This window comes from Malaya genurostris, chromosome 3 (genome assembly GCF_030247185.1).
Source record: "Malaya genurostris strain Urasoe2022 chromosome 3, Malgen_1.1, whole genome shotgun sequence".
NCBI lineage: Eukaryota > Metazoa > Arthropoda > Insecta > Diptera > Culicidae > Malaya > Malaya genurostris.
In genome coordinates, this window is record NC_080572.1 from 203,604,084 (window position 1) to 203,629,984 (window position 25,901).

At 36.3% G+C, this 25,901-nt stretch overlaps 1 protein-coding gene across 1 annotated transcript; it reads right to left on the reverse strand.

Moving 5' to 3' along the window:
* Window positions 1-8,438: 8,438 nt before the first annotated feature.
* On the reverse strand, window positions 8,439-21,080 carry LOC131436882 (uncharacterized). The gene is made up of 2 exons (XM_058605851.1): window positions 20,947-21,080; window positions 8,439-10,062 (listed from the first exon to the last, which is right to left on the reverse strand). Exons 1-2 carry the CDS (start codon window positions 20,947-20,949, stop codon window positions 8,995-8,997), a joined length of 1,071 nt encoding a protein of 356 aa, XP_058461834.1. The 5' UTR covers window positions 20,950-21,080; the 3' UTR covers window positions 8,439-8,994.
* Window positions 21,081-25,901: the final 4,821 nt, after the last annotated feature.

Genomic DNA, 25,901 nt, shown 5'->3' on the forward strand with positions numbered 1-25,901 from the left:
CAAAACACGTTGTTTTTTACCGCTCTTATAAATATAAGGGTGCCAATATTTTGGGATTACTTTTAATTTCGTAATGCGCTAGCTCTCAAAAGTTTAAGCACCTCGATAAATGTCCTCATGCAAAATTTGAGCTAAATCGGACATGCGTAAGAGGTGCTGGTGGTTAAGGGTTGAAAATTTTCGATTTTGAAAAAGCACCATAGGGGGGAGTACATGAAATTTCCAAAATCGAAATTTTTTTTTGGTGCCGAAACTCTTAAAACTGCATGAAAAGTCGAGATTTAGTGTTATCTCAAAAAAATTTTTTTTTGAAAAAATCAACTTTCTGGGACTTAGAAAATTTTTAATATTCCCAAAAAGTCGATTTAAAAAAAAAATTGTTTCGAGATGACACTAAATCTCGACGTTTCATGCAATTCTAAACCTTTTGGCATCAAAATTATTTTTTCGATTTCGAAAATTTCATGTAAAGTTACGTTGGAACTTATTGTAACTTAGTATGATGAGATGTCAATTCGTAACATTATTTTGATTCCATTGTCATCATCATAATACGATTTGTTTCGTCGTGTTTGTCATGCAACCATTGTACAGCATCTGTTTTGTTTTTATTTTTCATAAACAAGGTACATGTGCTACTTGGAAAGTGATGTGTTAGGTCTTAGGGTCGTTTGGAAGTTACTAACATATTGCATAATGTATAAATTTTTAAGATCAAACTGCTATCACTTTCGGTTCTGGAACTGTCAAAATAATATAACTGTCATAATAGACATAAAAAACTTCTTTTTGCTTTATTTCCTCAGAGTAGGCTGAATCGATTTGAACAATCTTAGACTCGTTTGACAGCTAATATTGAATCATTGATTGAATTCGAAATTCAAATGACGGACAGTTCCGGTTCCGGATGTATAATGGTAGAAGTGACGTAACTGGTTAACCGCACTATTTTTCATGATCAAATTTTTCGTAGAGATTGCTTAATGAGTTTAGATGAATTTAAGTTTATTTAAAAGCTGTCATCGATCAAGTTGGGAAAGGTTATGGTGAATTTCGTGAGATGTAGTCTTATAGGTAATCGTAATCGTAAATATTCGTAATCGTAATCGAATATTCGCAGTGTTTATCACTACGTTTAAATTTCTCGGAGAAACTTAAAACGTTTTCAAAAATCTCAGACGCGTTAGACAGTTTCTATCAGGTTATCTGATAAGTTCACAATACTAATAGTGAATAATTTTTGCTCTGAAGATGAATGTTTTTAATCGACATTTAAAAAGCAAGAGAAATGCATTATCACACTACTAGGTGGATTAAGCAGAGTTTTTCCAATAATTAATCTGTTTGTAGATCATTTTCCGGTCTCCGGTATCCGGTTTCGGAAGTAACGAAAATAGTGATGAAAACTTGAAAATGGAATTCTCTAAGATAACTGAAAGGATTCTCGCAAAATCAGATTCAAACTAAAGATCTTAGCTTCTCATGCAAAATTCCCGAGTTTATTCTGGATCGGACTGTCGGTTCAGGATATATAGGGTGATATGTGCAAAATAAATGAAAACTGTGATCTATTTTTTTGCGCTCGAAACCCGACAAGTAAGAGTCGAGTTCAGGATCAGAAAAAAATGTCGGATCCCAATCGGGTATGAGTGACGAATTTTCATTTTTTAACGGACACGGTTCGGTTGACATTTAGGTCGGGTTATGTTCGGGTTTATAATGAAAAAAGGTTTGCGAAAAAACATTCCTGGGTTCGGATCGGGTACCGGTGAAGATTGTTTATTTTCAATCGTGTACGGGCCGGAATCGGAATTTAGAATTTGCATACCTGATTATCTCAAGTAGCTTCTGAGCTAACCATTTTGCAATTTTATACTTCAATAATAGAGGTTTAGAGGCGTTCATTCGCTTCTTGAGATGGCAAAACTTTCTGAGGAATCGAACCAAGGTAGGCTGCGTAAAAGGTGATAGGGTTACCAATCAAGTCATTCCCGTAAATCATTTTCCAATCAGTTCTCCAAATTTTCTAATTTGATGATTTGAAAATGATATATGTCCCATCACTGATCGATTTAAGTAAAGATTCTCAAAATATGCAAACTAAATTTCTTTTTTTTTGACTTTCGGTAATTATTTTGAAAGGTAATCTTTTTGCCAAATTAAGTAAAAGGTTTACGAATTTCAAGTAAATTGAATAAAATAACGAAGTTCAAAGTAACTATATCGCTGTATTGTAGTGAATTCGCTTTACTTCACTATGAAGCAACTTTTCAAATTTTACCCTGTACAAGAATGGGTAGAACTTAATCGTGAATATCTCTTGTTGTATTTAAGGTAGTATAAAATATCCAAAAATAACTCAAAGTTGCCTTAAATGTTTGGTATGAATGAGCATCAAGGTGAAATTCAATGCTAAAATAAGGCGCGCAAAATTCCAAACACATGAGTTAAACGTATCGTTGCACAAAGCGTATCGTGTAAAACTGACACATAGAAATACGGGATATTTTCAGTGATTGAATGTTGTGGAGTTACGACACGTTTTGTTTGCTAGTAAATCAGACACTAACTCTAGGTGGTTAAACCATGAGTGTTTTTAATTGACTAATATGAATTTGACATATTTGTGCCTGTTGTTTAAGGCGATCAATTTAGTCATTCAATTTATAACCAAACTGCTCTTATAATTGTTTTTCTCGCCTATAGCAAAATTGTGCATTTTTTGTTACAGATCAAAATATTTGCTGAGAGTGATATTTGTTGTGCACAGATAAAAATATTTTGTAAATTTACATTTATTTTCATGCACATATTTGGAGCAGGCAATTTAATGGAAATTTACATTACAAAACGAAGCGATTTGTAAATATACAGTCTTGTTCAATGAAAAACTAAATGAATTTTAATGTAATTTTACATCAATCATGGTTTTAAATCAGATTTTCGTTTCAACTGATGTCTATTTCATAGTACTATCGGTTTACATGTCGTGTAAGTTGCATCTTTTCTTTCTGTGTGGTCGAGTGATCAACTATACATCTATGAAATTCCTTGAAAACTCCTTAATACTCAAGTACATGGAAGTTCCCATAGACAATACAAGTAGTAAAAGTTTTACTATTCATAACAATACACTACAACTTTATGAGTTGACGAATCCGAAGCAGATTCAAAGAAATTTTGTTTTTTTTTGTATTCTCTTATTTTTGATTTATACATTGTTGTATGTTTCATATAAAACAATTTAGAAAATATGTTTCGACAATTATATATCGGTAATCGCTATCATTTATGCATTTATTTCAAATTTTTGGATTACCTTTTTTATAATAAATGGGTAAAGAACTCACTCAAGCTAAAAAAAATTCCGAATTGTGAAAAAGCATGCCAGTTTTATTCGTATTCACGTCATTCAGTTATGTCTCTGACATTACCCATTCGTCTTATTTTTGTAAGAATCCATTTTAGTCAAATAACATCATTTTCGTAAGTGAGGAAGTGCAAATTTCTATATTCATCGAAAATTTGATTACTTTGCAAAACAGATATAATTCTGCACCCTGATGGTGTATTTTCTTTTCGTGAAATAATAATGCTTCCTGCAGTTTTTCATTTTAACTTGGTTGTCTTGGTTTTAGAAAATCGGCTCTCTTCATTTCTCATTTTTTCTAGGTAAATTTACTGAAGAAATAGTACTACCTCGCAAATTATGACGTTTACATATTTGTTAATCTCACCGAACGTCGCTATTGAGTGATGTCAGTAGAATTATGACAGGTCAAAGTTCAGTGCAACTCTATCGATCATTCAGCAAATGAAATATTTACTAAACTGATTACTGAATGCTCAGTTGTTTGAAAATCCGTAAAATTCTACCGACATCCGTCAAAATAGTTTGGTATATGAGTTCAAATTGGATCATCAATCGGAAATAGTAATACTTTTAATTCAAACCAACTTTCAAAATTGACTCTATGATCAGTCTATATAAAAAAAATCTAACAACTTTCAATTTCTTTTCGAAGGTGCAATTGCAAAATGACGTACGAACGAATAATTCCATTTAGAACCGAAATTAAACATTCTACAGAAAAAAAGTTAAATTTCACACTCCTGATTCCATCAGCGGAATTTCCGGGTTTCTTCAGCGTGATAGCACAAAAAAAAAATCAACAGAGATGTGAATGAGCTCTCAAGCGGCGATAATTGCTCGATAGGGGAATCACGGGTCGTCGTCAGCAGAAGCACGATGATGTTGGATGAGTGGTAGATAGCAAACAAAACATGTTTGATCTAAACTACTACTGAATTTTTCGAATCAGGCGCCTGTCCCGCAACATGTCATCACACCTTTACTTGACCTTAGCATTTAAATGGTATCATGTAATGTCGTGTGGTTGGCTGATTACTTGAAATGCTTCGGTACCAGCGAGTAGGAATGTTGCGTGCGATATGTCGTGAAGTACTTGTGAATTGGCTGCTGCCTCCTAGCCATAGGAACAAGAACAATATTTGTTCGCTATTCAGAACTTCTTAAGTAAATTCTATTCAAATTTTATAAATGGCATAAGCCATCGCAAATCTTTTATTTCGAGCTTTAATGGCAAAGTTTACGTCGATGCGTCTAATTCGTAAACAAATAGATCCTATATTTACTTCTTCAAACATACCAAATCACGACAGCAAGTTTTTTTCCCGCCGACGTAACTAGAATAATGATTTTTAGCGTTAGTATCCGAGCCAAGTAGTATTCAGGAGTAGAACATCGGACAACCTGTTTTATTGGACTCACTTCTAGTCATATCACACTTTTTCCGTTTCAATTTGTGTTTTAATTGTTATATTATTTACATCGGATCAAGAAATGTCTCCTTGTGTGTAAGCATGCGTTCTATTTCACGTTTATATATATATATATATATATATATATATATATATATATATATATATATATATATATATATATATATATATATATATATATATATATATATATATATATATATATATATCCACATTTTGGGGGAGCTTGGGAACGCATGATACAAGAAGTAAAAAAACTTCTTAATGAATAATTATGGCCGGTATCAAAACCTAAAGAAAACGTGCTAAGAAATGCTTTAATTGAAATAGAACATCTTTTAAACAGTCGACTGCTTACACACATACCCATGGATACCAACGATGATGAACCCTTAACTCCAAATCATTTTTTTTCGTTGGATGCTCAGGAGGAACATATCCATCTCTTAACTATGCAACCAAAACTGAATTCCGGAAACTAATTTAGAGGATCGGAACAGCCGAAGTTGGTTCATATAACCGGCAACAAACATGACCTACAAATTGGACCAGTTTCGAACCTAGTTAAAAGCTTTTCCCTTTAACTTCGTCGCTTTAGGTAGCGGTATACAATTTTCAACGCTTAACCAAGTAGTTCCGGAACCGGAAGTCGGATCCAGATGATCCAGATTTTTGGCCGCTCGAAATGACGCTATAAATTTTTTTAATATTCTTCACCCCGTAACTCCGGAACCGAAAGTTGTATTCGGACAAAATTCTAAAGCTTTGTATGGGATCATAAGCCTTTTAATTTGAATCTAATTTTTTGTGTGACAAGCGATTTTTCGCCTTATTCCAGTAGTAGGAGTTTCACGCGCTTGCTTTTAAAGCGATGTTTCGGAGTAAAGTATAACACGATTTTCAACACTGTTTTATGAAATTTTTCTTAGCACCTAAAAGATTATGCAAAGCACTCTTTCTCATGACGTTTCGATTTTAGCACGGTTCGTTTATGGCAACATAATCGTTCGAACATGACATATGTATTAGAAAGATGGCTGTATTTTCAAATTCCAAACAATTTCATATTTATATTAATTTATACTGTTTGCAACAACAATTGCTGGAAGAACACAACTTCTTACACCCTTGTACCATTCGAAGAAGTTCGTCGAGATAAGCAAATTTGTGTGTGGAAAATAATTTTATTAATTTTTCTCCGAGATGGCTTGACTGAAACTTAGACTCATGTCTAAGTAAGTCGAGTGGTTAGTGGAATGCATTAAATCGCTTTGAAAGAAATTAAATTCTATTTCATTCCTCTTTATTAGAAAATATTTACTATTTCACCACTAATGTCATGAAATAGTAACTGACACAGATACCAGTATTTCGTGGTACTGTTTGCTACCTTCATTAGTTTATCAGTTCTCCAAGGCACAAATCTCCAAATATCAAGGGGAACGTGCCATTTGAGCCAATTTGTTCTGATTATCAGTTCTAAGTCTGTTAGATAGATTTAAAACTGATACACCGATATTGCTGAAACGAGTTTGTTACGCTATCAAAAAGTGAGAGAGTGGTGCCAGCGACATAACTGGATGACGCGAATACGATTAAACCTAACACGTTTCATCTCACTTCTGAATATTTAAAATCGTTCTCAAAAGTTGATATATTGTGTGGTTTGTTCAAGCTCTCATCTCTTTACTTCCGCGAATTGTAACGGTGCACCAATACTGAAGTATGGGGAATTCACGACACACGTATACTAACACACATAATAAGACAAGGCAAAAGAAAGTACATTTTGAGTTATTTGTGATTATTTTGTTTTACTAAAAAATTTATCATAAATTGTTGAACATATTTCCGAGAGCGTGGAGAAAAAAATTTGAATTGACGGAGTACTTAAACTAATAGTCTAATACGTTTTATTCATTCTACCATGCGTAATTGACTTTTAGCACCAGTAAATCAATGATTAAAGAACATTTTGATATTTTCTTCCATTGAAATTATTGTAATTTGTACCATGTGAACTCTTCTGCAGGCGAACAATTTTTTACTCTCTTTTACCCTGTCTTAATAATTTGTATTTTAAAATATGTGTGTTTTAACAAGTCGTACCTTATAGTAGGTGAACTGTTACATTCCTGGAATGAATCCTTGCACAATTATTACGATATATCAACTTAAGAACGATTTTGGATATCCAGGAGTGTGAAGGAACGTGTTAATTTTATACGTATTCGCGTTATCAAGTTATGTTTTTGACATTACCCACTCACTTTTTCTCCTTGATACTCGTTGATACCAAACATTTTAGAAAACTATGATTTTGAGTTATTAGTGGTTATTTCATATTTCGGAAAATTTTATCATTCATACTGATCATATTTTCGTTAGCAAGGATTCGTGATTGGTAAACGACAATGCGTAATTCAGGCCCCAGTGTGGCTCTTAGCCTCTTGTCCAGTAACTCCTATCCCTACCTCCCCGCGGTGCCAGCTGGGGTACGAGCAACCATAGGAAAGATCGGGTAACCAACCCTGGTGGGACCTTGGTCGTATGCTGACAGGGAAGGGGGTCCTCTTTAGAGGATGTCGGAGCGTCTGTACTCCATGTTAGGAGCGGCTTCAAACAGCGTCTGTTCTGGTATCCAGCGGCTGAGTATGAAATGCTGTATCCCGTCCAGCTAAATCCAAGGTGGCAACCCCACCAACGCGATCGTCCTAGTGCTAGTTGGGACGTTAAACAGAGCAAGCACGATGATCCTCCGGCGAGACAGGGGATTGGCGTAGGCCTAATAAGCCGCCCGTAAAACATCTATTACGAATGATACAGGAGAGAATACGACCCGGAACAATCGGCATAGACCCACGCAACGAAATAAGGACTACGATTGGAAACTTGAAACATGGAACTGCATGTCGCTAGGTTTCGCAGGCTGCGACAGGATAATATACGACGAACTAAATCCTCGCAGCTTCGATGTCGTAGCGCTGCAGGAGCTTTGTTGGATGGGACAGAAGGTGTGGAAAAGCGGACATCGAGCGGCTACCTTCTACCAAAGCTGATTAGACCGGTTATCCTCTACGGGCACGTGTCCTGGACAATGCTTGCGGAGGATCAACGCGCACTAGGTGTTTTTGAACGGAAGGTGTTGCGAACCATCTTCGGCGGAGTGCGGATGGAAGACGGTACGTGGAGAAGGCGAATGAACCATGAACTGCACCAGTTGCTGGGAGGAGCAACCCTCGTCCAAACAGCCAAGGTCGGGCGGTTACGGTGGGCCGGGCATGTTGTTAGAATGTCGGAGAACAACCCGGTTAAAATGATTCTCGATAATGATCCGACCGGTATAAGAAGAAGAGGCGCGCAGCGGGCAAGATGGATCGATCAAATTGAGGAAGACCTGCGGACACTTCGCAGCTACCGAGGCTGGCGGCGAACAGCCATGAACCGAGTTGAATGAAGACGCTTCCTGTATACAGCAGAGACCCGCGTGGTCTACGACTGAAAGAGTAAGTAAGTACAACAAGAGATATTCACGATTAAGTTCTTCCCATTATTGTACAGGGTAAGTTTTGAAAAGGAACCCTATAGTAAAGAAAGTCGTATTCACTTCAAAAACATGCTTTGCAAGCTGATAATTTTTATTGCATTTGGTTTGAAGAATCCGCTTTCTTTTGCATGATCACTCAAAATAGAATCCCTTGAATTTCGAGACCTCTAAGCATCCTTTGTATTTTATTTGGAAGAGTCAAACAAGTTAATTTATTTTTAAACTCTGCTTATCTGTATAACACTTTTAAATACTACGATTATTTTAGTACCTTGAACATGAACATGTATTTAGAGGTATCTAAAAATGCTTTATAAAAATCGAGTGAGTAGCAGTATGTAACCTTTTCCAGAGTGAATATGAGTATGTAACCCTCAGAAATATTTATTAGATAATCTATTACTTTCCATTAGCTATAATCATTCTATATATAAATTATCTAATGTTTTAGAACTCCAGTTCCAAAACAGGTTGATCGTAAAATATTTGCTTTTGAATTACTGATAATTATAAAATGATCATCAATTTTGTTTGATTCCTTTATATTTAATTATTCTGGGTACGATATCTTAATCCTAAGTCATCACGTTTACGTTTAAAAAATCGAGTATTTCCGAGTATCACGTTTGATTATAGGAAAACCATTAGTTCCCTCGATAAATGTCATTGTATCGTGGTTGATAGTGCGAATCGATATTTTTATATTGAGGAAGATATGTGGCTTCCGGTTTTACCGGTAAATAAGCATTCGTTGGTTTACAAACGGTAGATGTGACAGCCGGGAGCGTAACTGTTTTCGTAACTTCTCGTAACACTGGTGACGTTACAGTGCTAACAACCGATCGAGTAACAGCAGGAGGTGTGACGGTCTTGATGATGGTTCTAGTCGAAGGCGGTAACGGGGGTTTTGTGACGGTTTGAGTCTGTGTGATGGTTCTATAAACCGGAGTAGGAGTGGCGGTGATTGAGGTGGTAGTTATCGTTTCGACGGGAAGAGTTATTGATTGGATAACTGTTCTAACCGGAAGGGTTAGTGTTCTAGGCGGCAGTGTGACGGTACTGTATTGAACGACAGGAGTTGTAGTGGTAACGTAAGCAATACTGGTTTGCACTACAGGCGGAAGAGTTTTGGTTGAGTATGTTGTCCTCGGCGGAAGGGTTACCGTCGGACCGGGGACGGTTTCAACAACTACGGATACAACTGGACTAGCCGTAGTGATCGTCGTTAGCTGCGTTCTGGTAACTGCAGGTGGCATTATCGTTCTAATGATTGTTTGTGGTGGAAGCGTTACTGGCGGTTGAATAATGGTCTGCACATTGGTTATCGTTTGATACACTGGAGTTGGTTTAATCACAGTAGAAATTCTCGTTTGCACAACGGGAGGTTGCGTGATGGTGTCCGTTATCGTTATGGCAGGAGGAGGTGGTTGCGTTTTGGTCACTGTGTTTATGCTTGTAATCGTATTGAAAACTGGAACTGTTTCGGTGATGGCAGATGTTACGACAATGGATGAAACTCGGAAGACTGTTTGCGTTCTTGGTGGTAACTGATTTGTTAACGTTGATGTTATTATTCGGGAGACGGTTGCGGTTGAAGTGATGAACTCAGTAATTGGCTCTTCAAATGGACAGCTTGGAGTAGTGTAGTGATAGCCTTGGATGTCAGCTCGAACCTTAGCCGTTATTATGAACAAAATAGTGATTCGAAAAATCTGAAATTAGAAAAAAATGGCTTAGTTTGATTTCCAACATTTTATTTCAATGCAATTTGATTCACAATATTGTAAAGTGTAAACAGAATGATCACGATGAATTGTTCGGGATCAAGAATCAACTTGACTATTTATAACATACACACAGATACAAAACAGAAACTTTCCTACCCGGAAAATGGAGACGAAATATGATACTCGATTCATCTGATATCGCTTAAAAAGTCGAGCTTCGAGCTGATTGCATTGAAAAATATACAAAATCGATACAAATATTTATAATGTTATCGAGATAAAGAAGGAAGCTTTACATAGAATGATTGAATGACTGTGTAATAACAATATTATGTAATTTTGCAATCTATATTATATGTTTGGGGTTTTATTGTGAATCTTTTATATTCTTTTACCAAAGTTTTGTCTTTCGTGGTAAATTCATCTTCATGAATTCTAGATATCTCTCATATCTCTTATATTATCATATTTTTCGCAAAATAAATTTCTTTGGTTCATGAAAAACAAATATAACCTACAGATTTGATACAGAAAGATTTGTCCATCAACAAATATAACCTACAGAATGAAGCAGTTCTCAGATCTGTAAGGCCATCTTTAAGAAAACGAAGTGAGTTCCACTATTGCAGGTATTTCCGAAACCGGAGTCCAGGATAATGGAAATTGGTTCGAGAAAAGTGGCTGGAATCCATTTTTGAGTCTATAGTCACAATCTCCGGTCGTTAATCGAAAACCGAGAATCAGAAAAGCCAACATTAATTTGTTTGGCCGTCTACTGACAATGACTATCGATAGGAATAGTTTCGAGGCATGTTTAGAGATTAGTTTACGTGTTTTACACACCGCTTTTGCTGACAGTATAAATATTCTAACAATCTTCATCCTGTAAATCCGTAACCGGATTTCGGATCCGGGTGCAATTTAGAAATTCAATATGTTTCATTCGAACCTAAGTTTGTGAAAATCCATCGCTGAGAATAGTAAGTGAGATCCATTTTGGAATATTTGACCACTATTCTCGGTGCTTCTGGAATCGGAAACCGGGAGCCAGGATAGCCGGCATCGGTTGGCTTGGCTGCTTACTGATAATAGCTATCGATTGGTGTAGTTTCTAGGACATTTCAGAAAAATTTCCACGTGTTTTGTTTTGCCACTTTAAGTGATGGTATTAAGCATTCAACACACATTACCCTATAATTCCGAAACCGAATGTCGGTTCCGGATGAAATTTAGGAATTCCGTAGGGGACGAGAAAATCTAGTGAAAATATTTGACACATACACACATACACACACTCGCATAGCCTTTCTGTAGAGAAAGGCAAAAAACGGATTTGTATTTTGAGCCCAGAACCGAATCGCACCTCGAATAAAGCGGAATGAACCCAATAAGAGCATTTTACATTGATCAAAATGAACATGTCAACGTGTCACCGAGAGCTGTCGTGAAAATTGTGATGCATGAAAGAACCTTTTTTCTCGGTTCTCGGAGCGCTTAAAGAAGGCTATACCTTCTTTTGTGATTTTCGGTCAGGACACAAGAATTTCGTGTAAATCGCTTGTCACTTACGACAATCAGATAGCTACATGTCATGCTGTTCACTACGGCAAGCCTGTGACAAACTTACAATAGGATGTATACATACAATAGCAACGGTATTTCCTCTACACCTGCCCCAAACAACTGCATTACTTTTATGACGGCTTTCAACGATCATGTAATAATCTCTTCAACAAAACCATCATTTGCAACCCATGCAGCAAAATGTGTGCCAGCTTCAACCAACAACGCACCCAATGCCTGAATAAATAAAAGTAATAATGATGATCCCATCAGCAATGGCGCATCGAACCAATGCACGGAGTTGTGTATAGCGAATCACTGCTCTGCATCCATTCACCGGATCGCAATGGGAGCACCTCTAAGAGAAGATAACAAAGAGATCCACCAATAGAAATTATAATAACTTTTTAAATCGTTAAATGGTCACGTCAAGCGTAAGGGCAAATGAGTCGAAACGTACCTTAAATATAAGAAAGGCGGGTGGGTAATGTCAGAGACATTGCTTCTTTCACACTTCCGAATATCAAAAATCGTACATTAGTTCGGATATCAATAATCGTTAGTATGTTGATTGATTGTGTGAATTTTACAACTTTTACTGCTTTGTATCCCGAACTGTAAAGATGCTTCTATACTCAACTATGAGTTATTGACGACAAATAACAAACAACAAATAATAAATAACGTTGAACAAATGAGAGTCAAAGAGTTAGTATTAGGATCATTCTTAAAATTTTGTTAGAACTGAATTCTGAATCTGAATTAAGAAACTGAATTCAGTTCCAAAATCTAATTTCAGAGCTCAAGTTCCGAGTTCAATTCAAGCATGCAGGTTCTGAGTTCTGAACCTGGATCCTGGAAATGAATTTTGGAATTAAATTCTAAAACTAAATTCAGGAATTCTGGCTCGGAGTTCAGATCTAAAATTTTGTTCATGAATCCTAATCTAGAATTTTTATCTTGAGTTTTGTTCCAGAATTCTGAGATGAATTCCTGAATCTGAATTCTGAATACGAATTCAGTTTCTAAATCCAGACAAGAAACCAGTTCCAAAAATCTAGTTCCAAAATTCAGACTTAGGATTCAGTTCAGAGCCATAATTTTGACTTCTGAACCTGTATTAAATCTGAAACTAAATTCTAAAGCTTGAATTCAATTCAGAATTTAGGTGAACCAGAATCCAGGTTTTAGAATTTTGTTTTAAGATCCCATCCACCAGGGCCGGTGAAAGAGGTGGGTACGGTGGGTAGAACTACCCATCCGAAAATTCCAAAGGTGGGTACCTACCCACCTGAAATTTCGATCGATAAACAATGGTAATGTTAGTATGATTCATGATTTGAATATTTGTAACTCAGAATAATAAAGGAAGGATGTGAAGATATGCAACAGAAAGGTGACACGTGATTTCTGTTTGTTCAAATGAACCTTCACATCGCACCTTTCCGTTCTATATGTTCACTTTTGACGTAGGATTACATTTTTGTTTTCTATACTGGGGTGCAAATTCAAAATACAGAAAATAAGATCGTACAAACAGCGGTCAGGTTTTGTACATCTACATATTTAACTTTTATTCGATATCATATCACAGATAAATGATGATCGAATCTTCAATTAGTAACGAAGTATTTCTAATTTTACCAGTTTCTCAAGCCATTGTCATGGTTTCCTCCAACAGATACGGCAGTTTTGTATACATAAGCTCGCGGTTTCTATAAGATTTCGGTTCTTGAATGAGTGCGTTCGCATTTAAGAAAATCGCTCATACAAAACCAGATTCAGTATCGAATTGACTTGCACTCTGGGCGGTTCGATACTGCTGTACAAAAACACAACGTTCAAAAAGTCCAGGAACTAACTAGGATTGTCAAAACTTGATTAATTTTTTCGGGATGACTGCTCATTTGGCTACATTTAAAATCAGAATACCACAATTCTTTGTTTTAATCGGAATATGGCTAACACTTCTCAAACTTGTTGGGATTGCGCGGTTTTATCAATAAACGAAAATCTTATTTTCATTTTTGCCTTTCTCATATGGAAAGGTTATGCAATCACTATGAAAAACCGACTTTTGAACCGAGGCCCAGATGGTCGAGTGGCATATACCATTCCACTCAGTTCGTCGAGTACGCAAAATGTCTGTATGTATGTATGTGTGTGTGTGTGTGTGTGTGTGTGTGTGTGTGTGTGTGTGTGTGTGTGTGTGTGTGTGTGTGTGTGTGTGTGTGTGTGTGTGTGTGTGTGTGTGTGTGTGTGTGTGTGTGTGTGTGTGTGTGTGTGTGTGTGTGTGTGTGTGTGTGTGTGTGTGTGTATGCATGTATAAAACATTTTTTTGCACTCACTTTTCTCGGAGATGGCTGAAACGAATTTCATAGATTCAAATGAAAGATCTTGTAACCCCACACAAAGTTCCTGAATTTCATTCGAATCCAACTTCCGGTTCCAGAATTAAAGGATGATATGATCAAAAAATGAAAATAAGTGCACTAATTTTTCTCAGAGACGGCTGAACCGATTCTTACAAATTTAGATTCAAATGTAAGCTATAATTGTCCCATACAAAGGTTCTGAATGTTTGTTTGATCCGACTTCCGGTTCCGGAATTACAGGGTGATTTAATCCGGATCTGACTTCCGGTTCTGGAATTATAGGGTGTTAAAAATTTGATACCGTCACTTAAACAGACGAAACAAAAAACGCAAAAAAAAATCTAAACTGGCCTCAAAACTACACAAATTGATATCCATTATCAGTAGGCAACTAAACAAAGCGATTTCGGCTATCCTGGTTTCCGGTCTCCAGTTCCGGAAGTACCGGAAATAGTGGTCATATATTCCAAAATGGATCTCACTCACTTTTCTCAACGATGGTTTGACCGATTTCCACAAACTTAAATTCAAATGGAAGGTCTCACGATCAATACGGGATTCCTTAATTTCATTTGGATCTGACTTCCGGTTCCGGAGTTATAGGGTAAAGTGTCTAAAATATTTTACACCATCATTTAAACAGGCGAAACAAAAACCATAAAAAAATTCTAAACTGGACTCAGAACCAATATTCCCAATCTTAGAGTCAAATGAGAGGTCTTATGGTCGTGCCAAAAATTACTGCATATTTTCGGATGCAACAAAAATTTAAATCGCCGTCGCGAATAAAGCACTGTTACATTCTTTATGTTATACTAGTTAATGCACAAACAATCCCTTGGTTTCTTTCAAAAATTGAAGAGAAACATTTTGAATAGAATAGTATTAAATATGATAAAGGCATCATTACATCACTAGGTGGATTAAAACAGGTTTTTATAAATGAAAAAGTAAAGCCACTTATATGTCGGTAGGCTTAGTGTTTGTAGTCCGATTGGCGTGAAAGTTTGACACCTGTCATCTTAAATTTGATACTTTCGGAAAATGAGGTTAGTATGACATTTCTTTGAATCAGTCCCGGGACCGTTTGTGGATTTATTTTGTGCACCGTTCGATCCGCACGTGACACATTTTGATCGAAATCCGGCAGTTTTTTCATATTCGAGGATATTGCAGGGTAACCTCAATCACGAACTACTGGATGAACGAGTTCAGCACCTTCCATCATCAATCCCAACAAACTAAACTGTCAGGGTAACAAAAATTCTCAAAAAGTTAATTGCGAAAATTCACTGACACAATTAGTGTAAAGGAAACACAAAAGACTGCTGCCTCAATATTCAAAACAAATGTTGGCAGTAATTTCGGCACAAGTTGAGTAGTCCTACGTTAACCATTCGAACAACCCATAAAAGTTTTATGTCGTATTTAACGCTTAAATGCACAATTTTGTTTTGGAACAAAAAATCGAGAACGTCTAAAACATCGAATTTATGCGTTTCATGCAAAGTTATACCGTAACAAAATATAAAAAAAAAACCGATCTTGCTCTTTTAAGGGATAAATAACATTTTCTTTAGTATTAAGGTATGCTTGAAAATAGTGGGTCGTTCCCCCAGGTACGAAAAAGTACCCACCTGGGCTTAACAAGTTTCACCGGCCCTGCCATCCACCACCCAGAAGGTCTATTTTTGCTGCTATTGGCTGAAGGTCCAGTTCAGTCTAACGTTCAGTCCCGTCTAGCGCACAAGAAGAAATAAGCGATTTTCGACGATGGCTTACCTTTCGTGCTAGTCAAGTTAAGTGAAATTATATTGCAGATTGCTCCCAAAGCTGTAATTTTGACATAGTTTCTTAACCACACTCTTTTTTTGCATGATTGCCAGAAAACAGTCAACAAATCACCGAAAAAAATAGTTTTTCTATGGAGCTTTGTTAAATATCTGCGTTTGTGAGTATTTGACAGATCGTTTGCTTGTTTGGAACAAAGTTGTCATTCCAAACAAACAGCTCTGGTTCTCCCGGCATTTTTAATACATTAGATCTATCTATCGGCAACGCTCGCGAAAATACCATCAATTATTACATTAACTGCATTATATGGAAATTTGCTTGAATCTGTTGTTGCAGATCGATTAGAACACAAGAACATCCACACGAAACGTATTCTTGTCGTACACACAAAAAAAAATTGAATTTTACGGGTGACTTGATCTTCCAAACGATGTAATTCATAAAGACCTAATATGTCAAATGACGGAAAAATTTCATTTGTGATGACTTAATGTTAGATTAGCATGGTTTCGACTGTAACTTGACTGTATTAATTTAAATGCCCCTTTCATCAGCAAAGCAGATGTGTGCTTGTTTGGCGCAACCGATCAACAGGCGTACTTTTTTGTGATCCAATGATTCTCGGTTCAAGTCGCGGCGGTCTTTTCTTTTATTTTGTTTCAATGAATTTTATGTCATGTAATTTAAGACACAATATTGAATGTTCTTCCATGTAAATTTGCGTGACATGCGACGCTCCATTTATGTGCATCTAGTAAGATGTAAAATCGCAGGGTTTTTTCGAAGAGTGTGAATCTATCGTAGTTCTCCACGATTCGCAAACTATTCGCTATGATAAACATTTTCTCTAGGAGGAAATTTCTTTTTTTATCAATATTCGTCTTTTTCTGAATTGTACAATTCACATTTTAGTTCCGTTTTAGACTGTTTAGCGAAAAACATGTTTTGCAACGTGTGATCGCTATAAAATTTGAGAGCATTGAGAAGCGTTCCTCGCGATATTTGCGAAACCTGAAACATCAAGGTAGGATCACTGATAAAACGGATAGAGGCCGAACACGAAAGACTGAGCAATGAAATAATGCTAGAATAATTTGCGAGATTAAAAGGAATTCGAAAATCACGATTTACACCAACGAACAAAAGCTGATGCTACGGGGTTTTGACGGAACTCAACTTCGGAAAGCAGTACACACCATTCATCAGCTTAGTGAATAAATTAAAGTGTTTTATCGCTTCGGTCGGAAACATAGTGATAAACCGAAAAAAAGTGAAGAAATTTTGCTTTGGACAAGCCGTTCAAGGTTTGAAATTTTCAACAGGAAAGTTTTAAGGAATTTCATTAGTAACAACAAAAAAATTGACGAAAACGAAATATTTTAAAGATAATTGTAGTTTTTCAGTTCCTATCGATCAAACATTGGGTAAGCAAAATAAAAGTCAATAGAGACACAACGAAATCTAACACACAATTGCTCAACCGGCGAATTAAACAGAGATCGCCTGGTAGGGGAAATGTGCAATAAGTTTTTGTGTACGAAATTCTACCACAGGAGATCGACTAAAACGTGAACCACGCCGGCCGTGGACAGTCAGATCAAATACCAAGTTCCTTTGCTACCAGGAAGTCTCCTGAATTGTGTATCATCACATTCAGAGTAGTTCAGTTAGCAGAACGATTTCCCAGAACGATTCGATTTGTAACTGTCTCTGAGAGTTTGGGACGTCAGTTTTTGGATTTCGTTTTCTTTTCTTTTTTTGATATTATCAGTCATAATTTCAGTCTGTCGTTTCATTGGGTAATAGAGAAAAGTTCTGTCTTAGGCAAGGATGGATTTTATCGTATCAAAGAACGCTCACTAGCAACTCTTCACACGATTTAATCAGTGTTATCAAACAGAGACGGATATCATCGCAGCAACAAAAGCCCGGCATGGCTCATTCAACATAGAATAGACACCAGTGCGAGAGCGAATTTCTCTCGATGACATTTTTGAGAATCAAAGGTTAGCACGCTGCTTTGGGGATCCTCTCTGAAGCGACAATCGGTCGCTTATTCTCGTTTCGCGATCCGATTCTATACAGGCAGTTGATAATTGCGATAGAATCATTTTACTATTGCCGCTTATTCTAACTATGTGCATATAACCTTTGTATAAGTTGGGTCTATGAAAATGTCTGTGAATGTTCCACACAAGAGTTTTGAAATATTGCAACCTAGTATGAGAATCATCAAGTCGAATCATCGATTCGATTTTCTGCGATAATTGTCAACTTACGATTCTCTTTTCGTAAATTCCACACAGCAACGATCATTATCAGACTGTAAAATTTTTTTAAGGGCGTGAAATACTCAGAGTATGAAGTGGAGCGAAGAAATGTAGAAAAATTTTCTCACGGTTCATGCTTTGAGAGACACGATTTCTTGTAGTATTCTCTACCGGATTGAAAATGTTGTATGCAATATAGATAGCAATATAGCAGCTTCTGTCAAATTTTCGGCATTCACCGACACTGGTCTTAGGTGTGTTTTCTTGTGGCGTATGTATGACAACACTGTGAATTTGTTTTCAGGTGTTCGCCGAAAAGTAAAGTGTAAGAGACAAAAACGAAAACATTAAACGAAAAATCAACTTTTGGGGATAAAGATGGGAATCATTCCATTGTGTATTACTTTAGTTAGTATTTGGTTCTCTGATTGTTAGGAAAACTCGCAAGTCTCCTCACTCAATTAATGATTAAGCGATATCGAGATCTGTATACTGGTGCTGAACACTGGATCTGGTTATCGAACAAGGTTTCTGGATCAGAATAATGAATCTGATCCTGGATTCTGGACTGAGATTCTTTATCCGGGTATGGATGAACTTGAAGCAGAATTCAGTACTTGGTTCGGAACATGGATCTGGATTCTAGACCTGGACCAAAATTTTGAACCTGAACTTCTTAACCTAGATTCTGAACCTGAACCTGAATTCGAAACATGGGCTTGGACTTGGAACTTTTGACAGAGTTTCTGAAACTAAATTTTGGATTTAGACTGTGTACGTGGGTTCTGTGCCGGGATTCTTGACCAGTATTTGCCCTTGGACTGTGAATTTGGATTATACTTGAATCTGAGTTATTGACAGAGATTCTAAACTTAGACCAGAATTCTGAACCCCAGGAACCTGGATTTGGATACCCGACAAGTTATCTGGATCTTAATACTGAATCTTGACATGGATTTTAAACCCGAATTCTGACAGAAGAATTCAGAATCTGAAGCAGAAATCTGCACTTGGATTCGGATTCTAGACCTGAACCTAGTTTCTTGACTTAAACTACTGACGTAGATTTTGATTCTAAATCTGAAACAGAATTCTGGGCCTGGATTCAGGATTCCAAACAAGACTTTTTACTCTGACAATTTGACATGCACCGTGAACCTGGAACTTGATTCTGATTTTGGATTCTGAACCTGAACCTGGAATTAGAAACAGAACTCTGGGCTTGGATTCTAGACCCAAATTTTGTAGCATGACTAAGAAATTCAATTCTGGATCTATATTCTGACCCTGAACCAGATCTCTCTGATTGGATTCAGAACCTGGACCGGCATGGAGTAATTTGACTCAACCCCTGAATATGAATTTGAAATCTGAGTGCAGAAGCTGAATTCTGAACCTACGGTTCTGGACCAGAATACTTAGTGTGGACCTTGATTCTGGAACGATATGCTGAACCTCAACTCTTGACTTATGGATGTGAATTCTGAACTTAGACTCAGATTCTAGACCAGACAGAGTTTTTACCTGAACCTTGATTCTGGATCTAGATTTTGGAAATTAAGTCTCATTCTGGGCTGGGACATTGGTTCTGGGCCGAAATCCTGATCCCGATCCCGGATTTGGATTCAGGGCCGCAATTTCTGACAGAGTTTTGGAACCTGAAACTAGATCCTGAACCTTGTCTCTTCACCTGAATTCTGGACCTAGTTTCAGAACATGGTTCTGGACTCCTGAGCGTAAATCGGGATCCGAATTCTGGGTCTGAATTTTGGGACAGGAGTTCATAGATTTCCGTGACCTGAATTCTGAACATCGACCTGGATTTCAATTTTCAACATGAATTCTTATCCCAGACCTAGATTCTGAAGGCACCTGAAGTCCTGCCAAAAATTTGGATCTGAACCTAAATTCTGATTCGGAAAGCAGGATTCTGAATCTTAATTCTTGACGTGAACAAGATTTTGAACTCGAATTCTGAAAATTCAATAGAGATCCAAGGCATACATCTAAATCATGAATGTAGAGCTGGATTCTAACTCTGAACTCTGAACCTGGACCTGAATTTCCTTTCTGTATTTTGTGTGGTTTGAATTTGAAAAAATGACATGATTTGAATTTCTTATGAAACATTTACACTATTTACACTCATTCTTATTTGACCAAATTTGGCCGTAACACCACATTCACTAACTTTTATTTTCTTACTCACAAACCTCACAAGAATTCAATCACATCATTCTTACAACTAATGGATTGATTTGATTCTGGATTGTATTCCGCAATAAGATATTGAAAAGTTTTCCACATTTACTCAGGGCCTATCTCAGAATGTTTTTTTTTTGTCAATTTGGATTTCAACTACCCACTAAAAATGAGTTAGAGCCCACCAGTGGGCTGTAAGGACCACTTTGGGAACCACTGGTTTAGAGTCTCTGAACTACTAACAGACATGATCATTTACCATGTAATTCAAGCTTCAGTCAATTGTCTGGCAGAAAACTAGTGCAATTTACAATTGATGATGGAGTCTATAGTCAGCTGCTCATAAACATTTACTGGAACATGGATTCTATGGAGCTTTTTACGTATCAGTATCATAAGAAAGAACACAGTTTATTTATTATCTGATCACTGGTAACATATTATTCTATTGAAAATCCATTTGGGGAAATAAATTTTTCAGTACACTTTCATCAGTATCATTTGCTCACTGTTATTAAACTGTATAAATGTAATGTTGAAAGTCCGTGATTGTTCCCAAAATATACCAACTCGTTCGCAATTACAAAACTTATTAACCAGCACTACTCATGTACTCCAGAATATCAGAACAAAAACAAACATGCAGTGCAATATTCCAGGCTCACCATTTTTCTACTACAACCCAAAACCGTTCCAAAATCAGTTGCGCTACTAACTTCCTGCTTTACAATTACTCCTTTTTACTCTGAAAACTTTTGTATTAATTCCGGCGAAATTTCGGTTTTGGTTACAACTTTCAATCCAGAACTAAAATTTCTGTAAGCAGAACAGTCCTATTTATATCTAATCGTCTGCAAAGATGCTAACCGATTTTGATATTTGATTTTTTGGCCCAAAATTGCTTCAAATCTCTTAGCAGTGCTGCAGGAATTTTCTGGTAGCTAAAGGTTTTATTTTTCCATTAGGGACCACTAAAACCTCGTTAATAGTTTTATTGCAAATGCTTCGAATCGCTCGCAATTCTAATTGTGTCACGGTTAGTATGGAAACAGTAATTTCATTCTCACCGCCAAAATTTTTCGTTTCATATCCATATTTGACTTCTTTTACAAGCATAGAATGAATTCGTGTCGATTCAACTCTTGATTGATCAAAAAGTAAAAAATAAGTCTCTTCTTTCAGCAAAACCTTCCTGCATATGGAGAGCATCCTGGGGAACAGCCGCCTACAACGTCTTCACCGCTTGCAATTGACCGATCTGACATTAAGAGCCATCGCCAAAAGTCGTCTTGTGGTCCTCTTTTTTCGATATTCCTTAAGAGACCACAAGCGGTGTATATAAATATATGGATTCTTGATACCAATTTACGATAATCACAATGGGTTATTCATTTCGACACCAGGTTTTCTCTTCCTTCCAGGTCTTTGTTCCCTGTTTTTTTTCTTTTCCGCATGGTGCTAGAATATATATAAATTTCACCCTTAACACAGGCAGAAATTTTGTGGAATCTACCCGTAGATCCTATTGGTTATAGGATCACTACAACCTGGAACTGATCATCATCATCATCATCATCATCATCATCGAAAGCTCTCTTTTTAGTTAAATCGCTCCGAAGTTCTTTTTCTACTTCTCTGTTCGGAATGGGTTAGTAACTAAATTGACTACGAGATGCTCTGGTTTCGAAGTTAAATGCTCTATTTGTACAAGATAGACAGATGATTCGCAGACAGGCGTGCAAAAAACATGCAAAATATTTATAATAAATCACCCTTCGATACACTTTTCGATTCTCGTCGAGCTACAAAATGAGACAAATGATATACAGTAACGATACCTATTTCTATCTCAAACTAAAGTCATCTGAAAGAGTGTGATCTGCCAGCACTGTTTGATGCATTGACTTAAATTATAATATGTTCATTGGCATGTTTGTTTCGGAATTTTGTTGAGCTATCAAACATAAAACAGGAGAATTGGGGAAAGTTATTTATACCATTTTGAATTCGTTTTAAACCATTTTGAATTCTGAAGTAATGAATTTCTTTTTTTTTAAGTACGTATCTTTCTCATAACAAACACGGTTATGTATTTCGCCCTTTTTATATTTAATTTTGCAATGGAATCGATGCTTAGGGCCTACTACTGAACGTTTCATTGACCATGAGCCAAAAACTCAAAAAAGTAATGAGATGTTTCGACAAATGCAATGAATGTAGGAACGATTGTCTTATATTCTCTTATTTTCGAGCCCCGACCAGGAAGGATTTTTACCGTCTGTAGGATCCATAGTACTAGTCATGCAATGTTCCTATACGCTAAGTATCGGCTGCGAAATCTGTTGAAACAGAAAAGGCCAAATTCCACAGAGGAATTGTAGCGTCAAGACTTTGCTTGCTTGCTTTGTCTTATATTCTAAGTTTTCTGGTCTGAAATTGAAAACTAGGCGATAAATTTTCAATTCAAGATTATACAGTAAACTGGTTCTACTTTTATTACTGTTTTTTTAATCGTGTTTCGTCTGCTAGGTGTTTGATTTGGCATGGGAAATTAGGATAGTGTATAATTTATAGCGCCTTGTTAAGCTGCGAATGCTCAGTGACTGCCACACGTTTTTACCCGATCAAAAAGGAATAGTAAAAGCATACCATATTATGCTCTTGCATCTAAGCAGGAAAGCAGTAAAAACAGTGTTAGTAGGAGCGTTTGCATCCGGTTTTTGTTTTCGGAATACCATATATCATTACCCAGGAGAAAGAAGGAAGGGAGATTAGTTTGACGAAGGGAATGGATTGATTAGTGTTTCTTTTCCTTAATAAGATCACAAGGACAAGCTAGACATACTGACCAACAGTGATGCCACTTTTCCCTAAGGTGAAATTCGTAGATTTGGTTTTAAGTGTACTCAAACTCATATATTAGCATATGAAATCATTATTATTGTGTCGTTTATTTAAATTCGTGCGTAAAATTAACAGCTTGTGACTCTGAGCCATAAAGACCGGCTTCCAAAAATGAGTGATCGGTGGCGAATAGATGTAAGATTACTTATATAACTTGATAGGCCACCAATAATTATGAAGGTGATGTTACAATGTTTCAAGTAATTTTCCAGTGGCCAGTAAGTCATTTGTCAACATCCTTTTTTGAAGAGTTATTTCTGAAGTATCGAAATCAACAACTCAAACATTTCGCTAGCGCCAAGCCATCCAGAATCTTTCTTCAAAGTGGAACTCGACAGAATGGTCATTGGCCGTTTTCAGAAAAAAACGTAAACTTTTTCTATCATAATTTTGAACGCTTAGAACTCAGTCATTTGTTGATGGATTGATATAATTTAACTACCAATCGAAATCGAATCGAAAACATTTAACTTAAACCTTTGCGTAACGTCATTTAAGTATTTCAATTGCATACCATTGAAAGATTGGATTGAAGTTACCTATGTTTTCACGAGCCAATGACAGTCTCAGTGAATGATGTCAATTTCTCGTCCGATTTGCGCAGTATGAACTACAGCACAAAAAGAATTCTATAAATATATGCCCGAATACATTTCTGCTTCAGTTTACCTATGGCTTATCTTGATTCTCCGGTAACTAGCAGGCCAACTTAGAATTATCGGCGATAGATTTTTCGAACCGAATGATCTATTGATTTATTGATAAATTTTACTCATTTAACTTGATTCGAAAAAGTTTAAATTTTTTTCAATTTGTCAACGAGTAGTTTGCATACTGAAATCTCCATTTACATACGAACAACACGGTGGCGCGCAAATAAATTCAGTATAAAGTTGTGTTATGATGATAATCATAGATAATTCTTTTTCATTAAATGTGGCTAAATACAAAGAACTATCTCTTAGACCCTATTATTAAACCAAACAATAATCGTGTAACCTAACTGAATAGTTAGAAATTGATTTAGTCGTATAAAGCATAATATTTTGGTCTAATCTTGCTTCCAAGAATCTTATAGAAGGGATCCCGACTAAGTGTAGCAAAAATAATGCAATACAAATCGTTATGCAGAATCGATTTGAACAAGCTGTTGTCCCACCAGGAATAAAACGCTTTAAAAGATTCGGAACTTAGTACAAATAAGTTGCACAGACTTACATATATAGAATTATTAGATGCAATAAAATACGGTATTAGAGATAAACTCAAGACAAGCTGATCTGCGATTTTACATGTATCATTTAAATCCTTACTAAACTCGGGTTACCGCCAGTTTCAGATAAATTATCATTTACATCAAAACAACAAGTGTCTTATCATTACATGCGTTGTAACAATGACAATGTTTGTTTATGTATTAATAAAATCAAGTTACAATGTGAACAAAATTAAGATATTTGGTTGCTTATGCATTGGTTCCTTAATATGCAAAAGTGAAAATCAATAAAAGTAACAAAATATGTTCTGCGGACTGTGTCACATATTTTTATCCTTGTATTGCTGCCATTCTATTTTCAGACACTTTCCGAAGATTATCGATGCTTTTTAACGAAGTATCATTAAAATTTCAATATTACTGAGTTTATTGGTTCACGGATATTCAAATTCTTCACATCAACATTTTTCGATCAAAATATTTAGAATCTTCTCTAATCAAAGCAAAGTCTTGGCATTACATTCCTTTCGTGGAATTTGGCCTTTCTGTTTCAACAGACTTCGCAGCCGATTCTTAGCGTACAGAATCATTGCATGACTAGTACTATGGATCCTACTGACACTAAGAATCCTTCCAGGTCGGGGCTCGAACATACGACAGCTGGCTTGTAAGACCAGCGTCCTATGCATTGAACCGCCAACCCGGGACAATTCTCTAATCGCTGTTTATAAAATGATTGAGTTTGTACCTTCTTTGTCTTGAAAATTATTATGATATGAAATCGTTTCATTTGTCCAGATTTATATCTTGAGGTTGTTCGTATCCAAAATTGATATTTTAAGTAACTTTGAAATCATCATAATTGACTTTCATTTAATGGATATTTTCCAAAATTTTTCGATTGTAAAAATTTGTTGAAGGCATCAAAATAGAGTAGAATCAATTGTTCTGAAAGAATCTAATTGTCATTTTGATCATTCGCCAAAAATGTAAACACTAAAAGTAGAGCAAGTTTGTAATTTGTGACTTTTAGTGCATCCATCATCATCTTTATTTTTGTATTTATTATGGGTACCTTAGAATTATTTCATTTTTAATGTAATCGTGATCGGTCGTGTCGTGCGTACAACCCTCTAATTTATTTTCCAAAAGCTTAAATATGAGAACGCCGACAATGATGTGCAGATGTCGCTTCGATCGGTCATAATCGTTTACTTTTAGGGGGTAAATTAACAGCACTGGACACTTAGAAAATTGTTTGTTTCGCAAAATTATACATGAAATAGCACATTTAACACTTCTAGCATAAATCAGCAATGTATCACCTACCATCTCTGCTTTTAAACACTATTCTACTAATTTCACTTTAAAAGCGTACCTAATTTACCAAGCAGTGAGATGATACATTTATCCGCATTAATTCGCCGGTGTTTTTGCATGAATACCCGGGTAATAATAATTGAAATATCGTTGTGTGTTATTTATATTTACACGGGTATT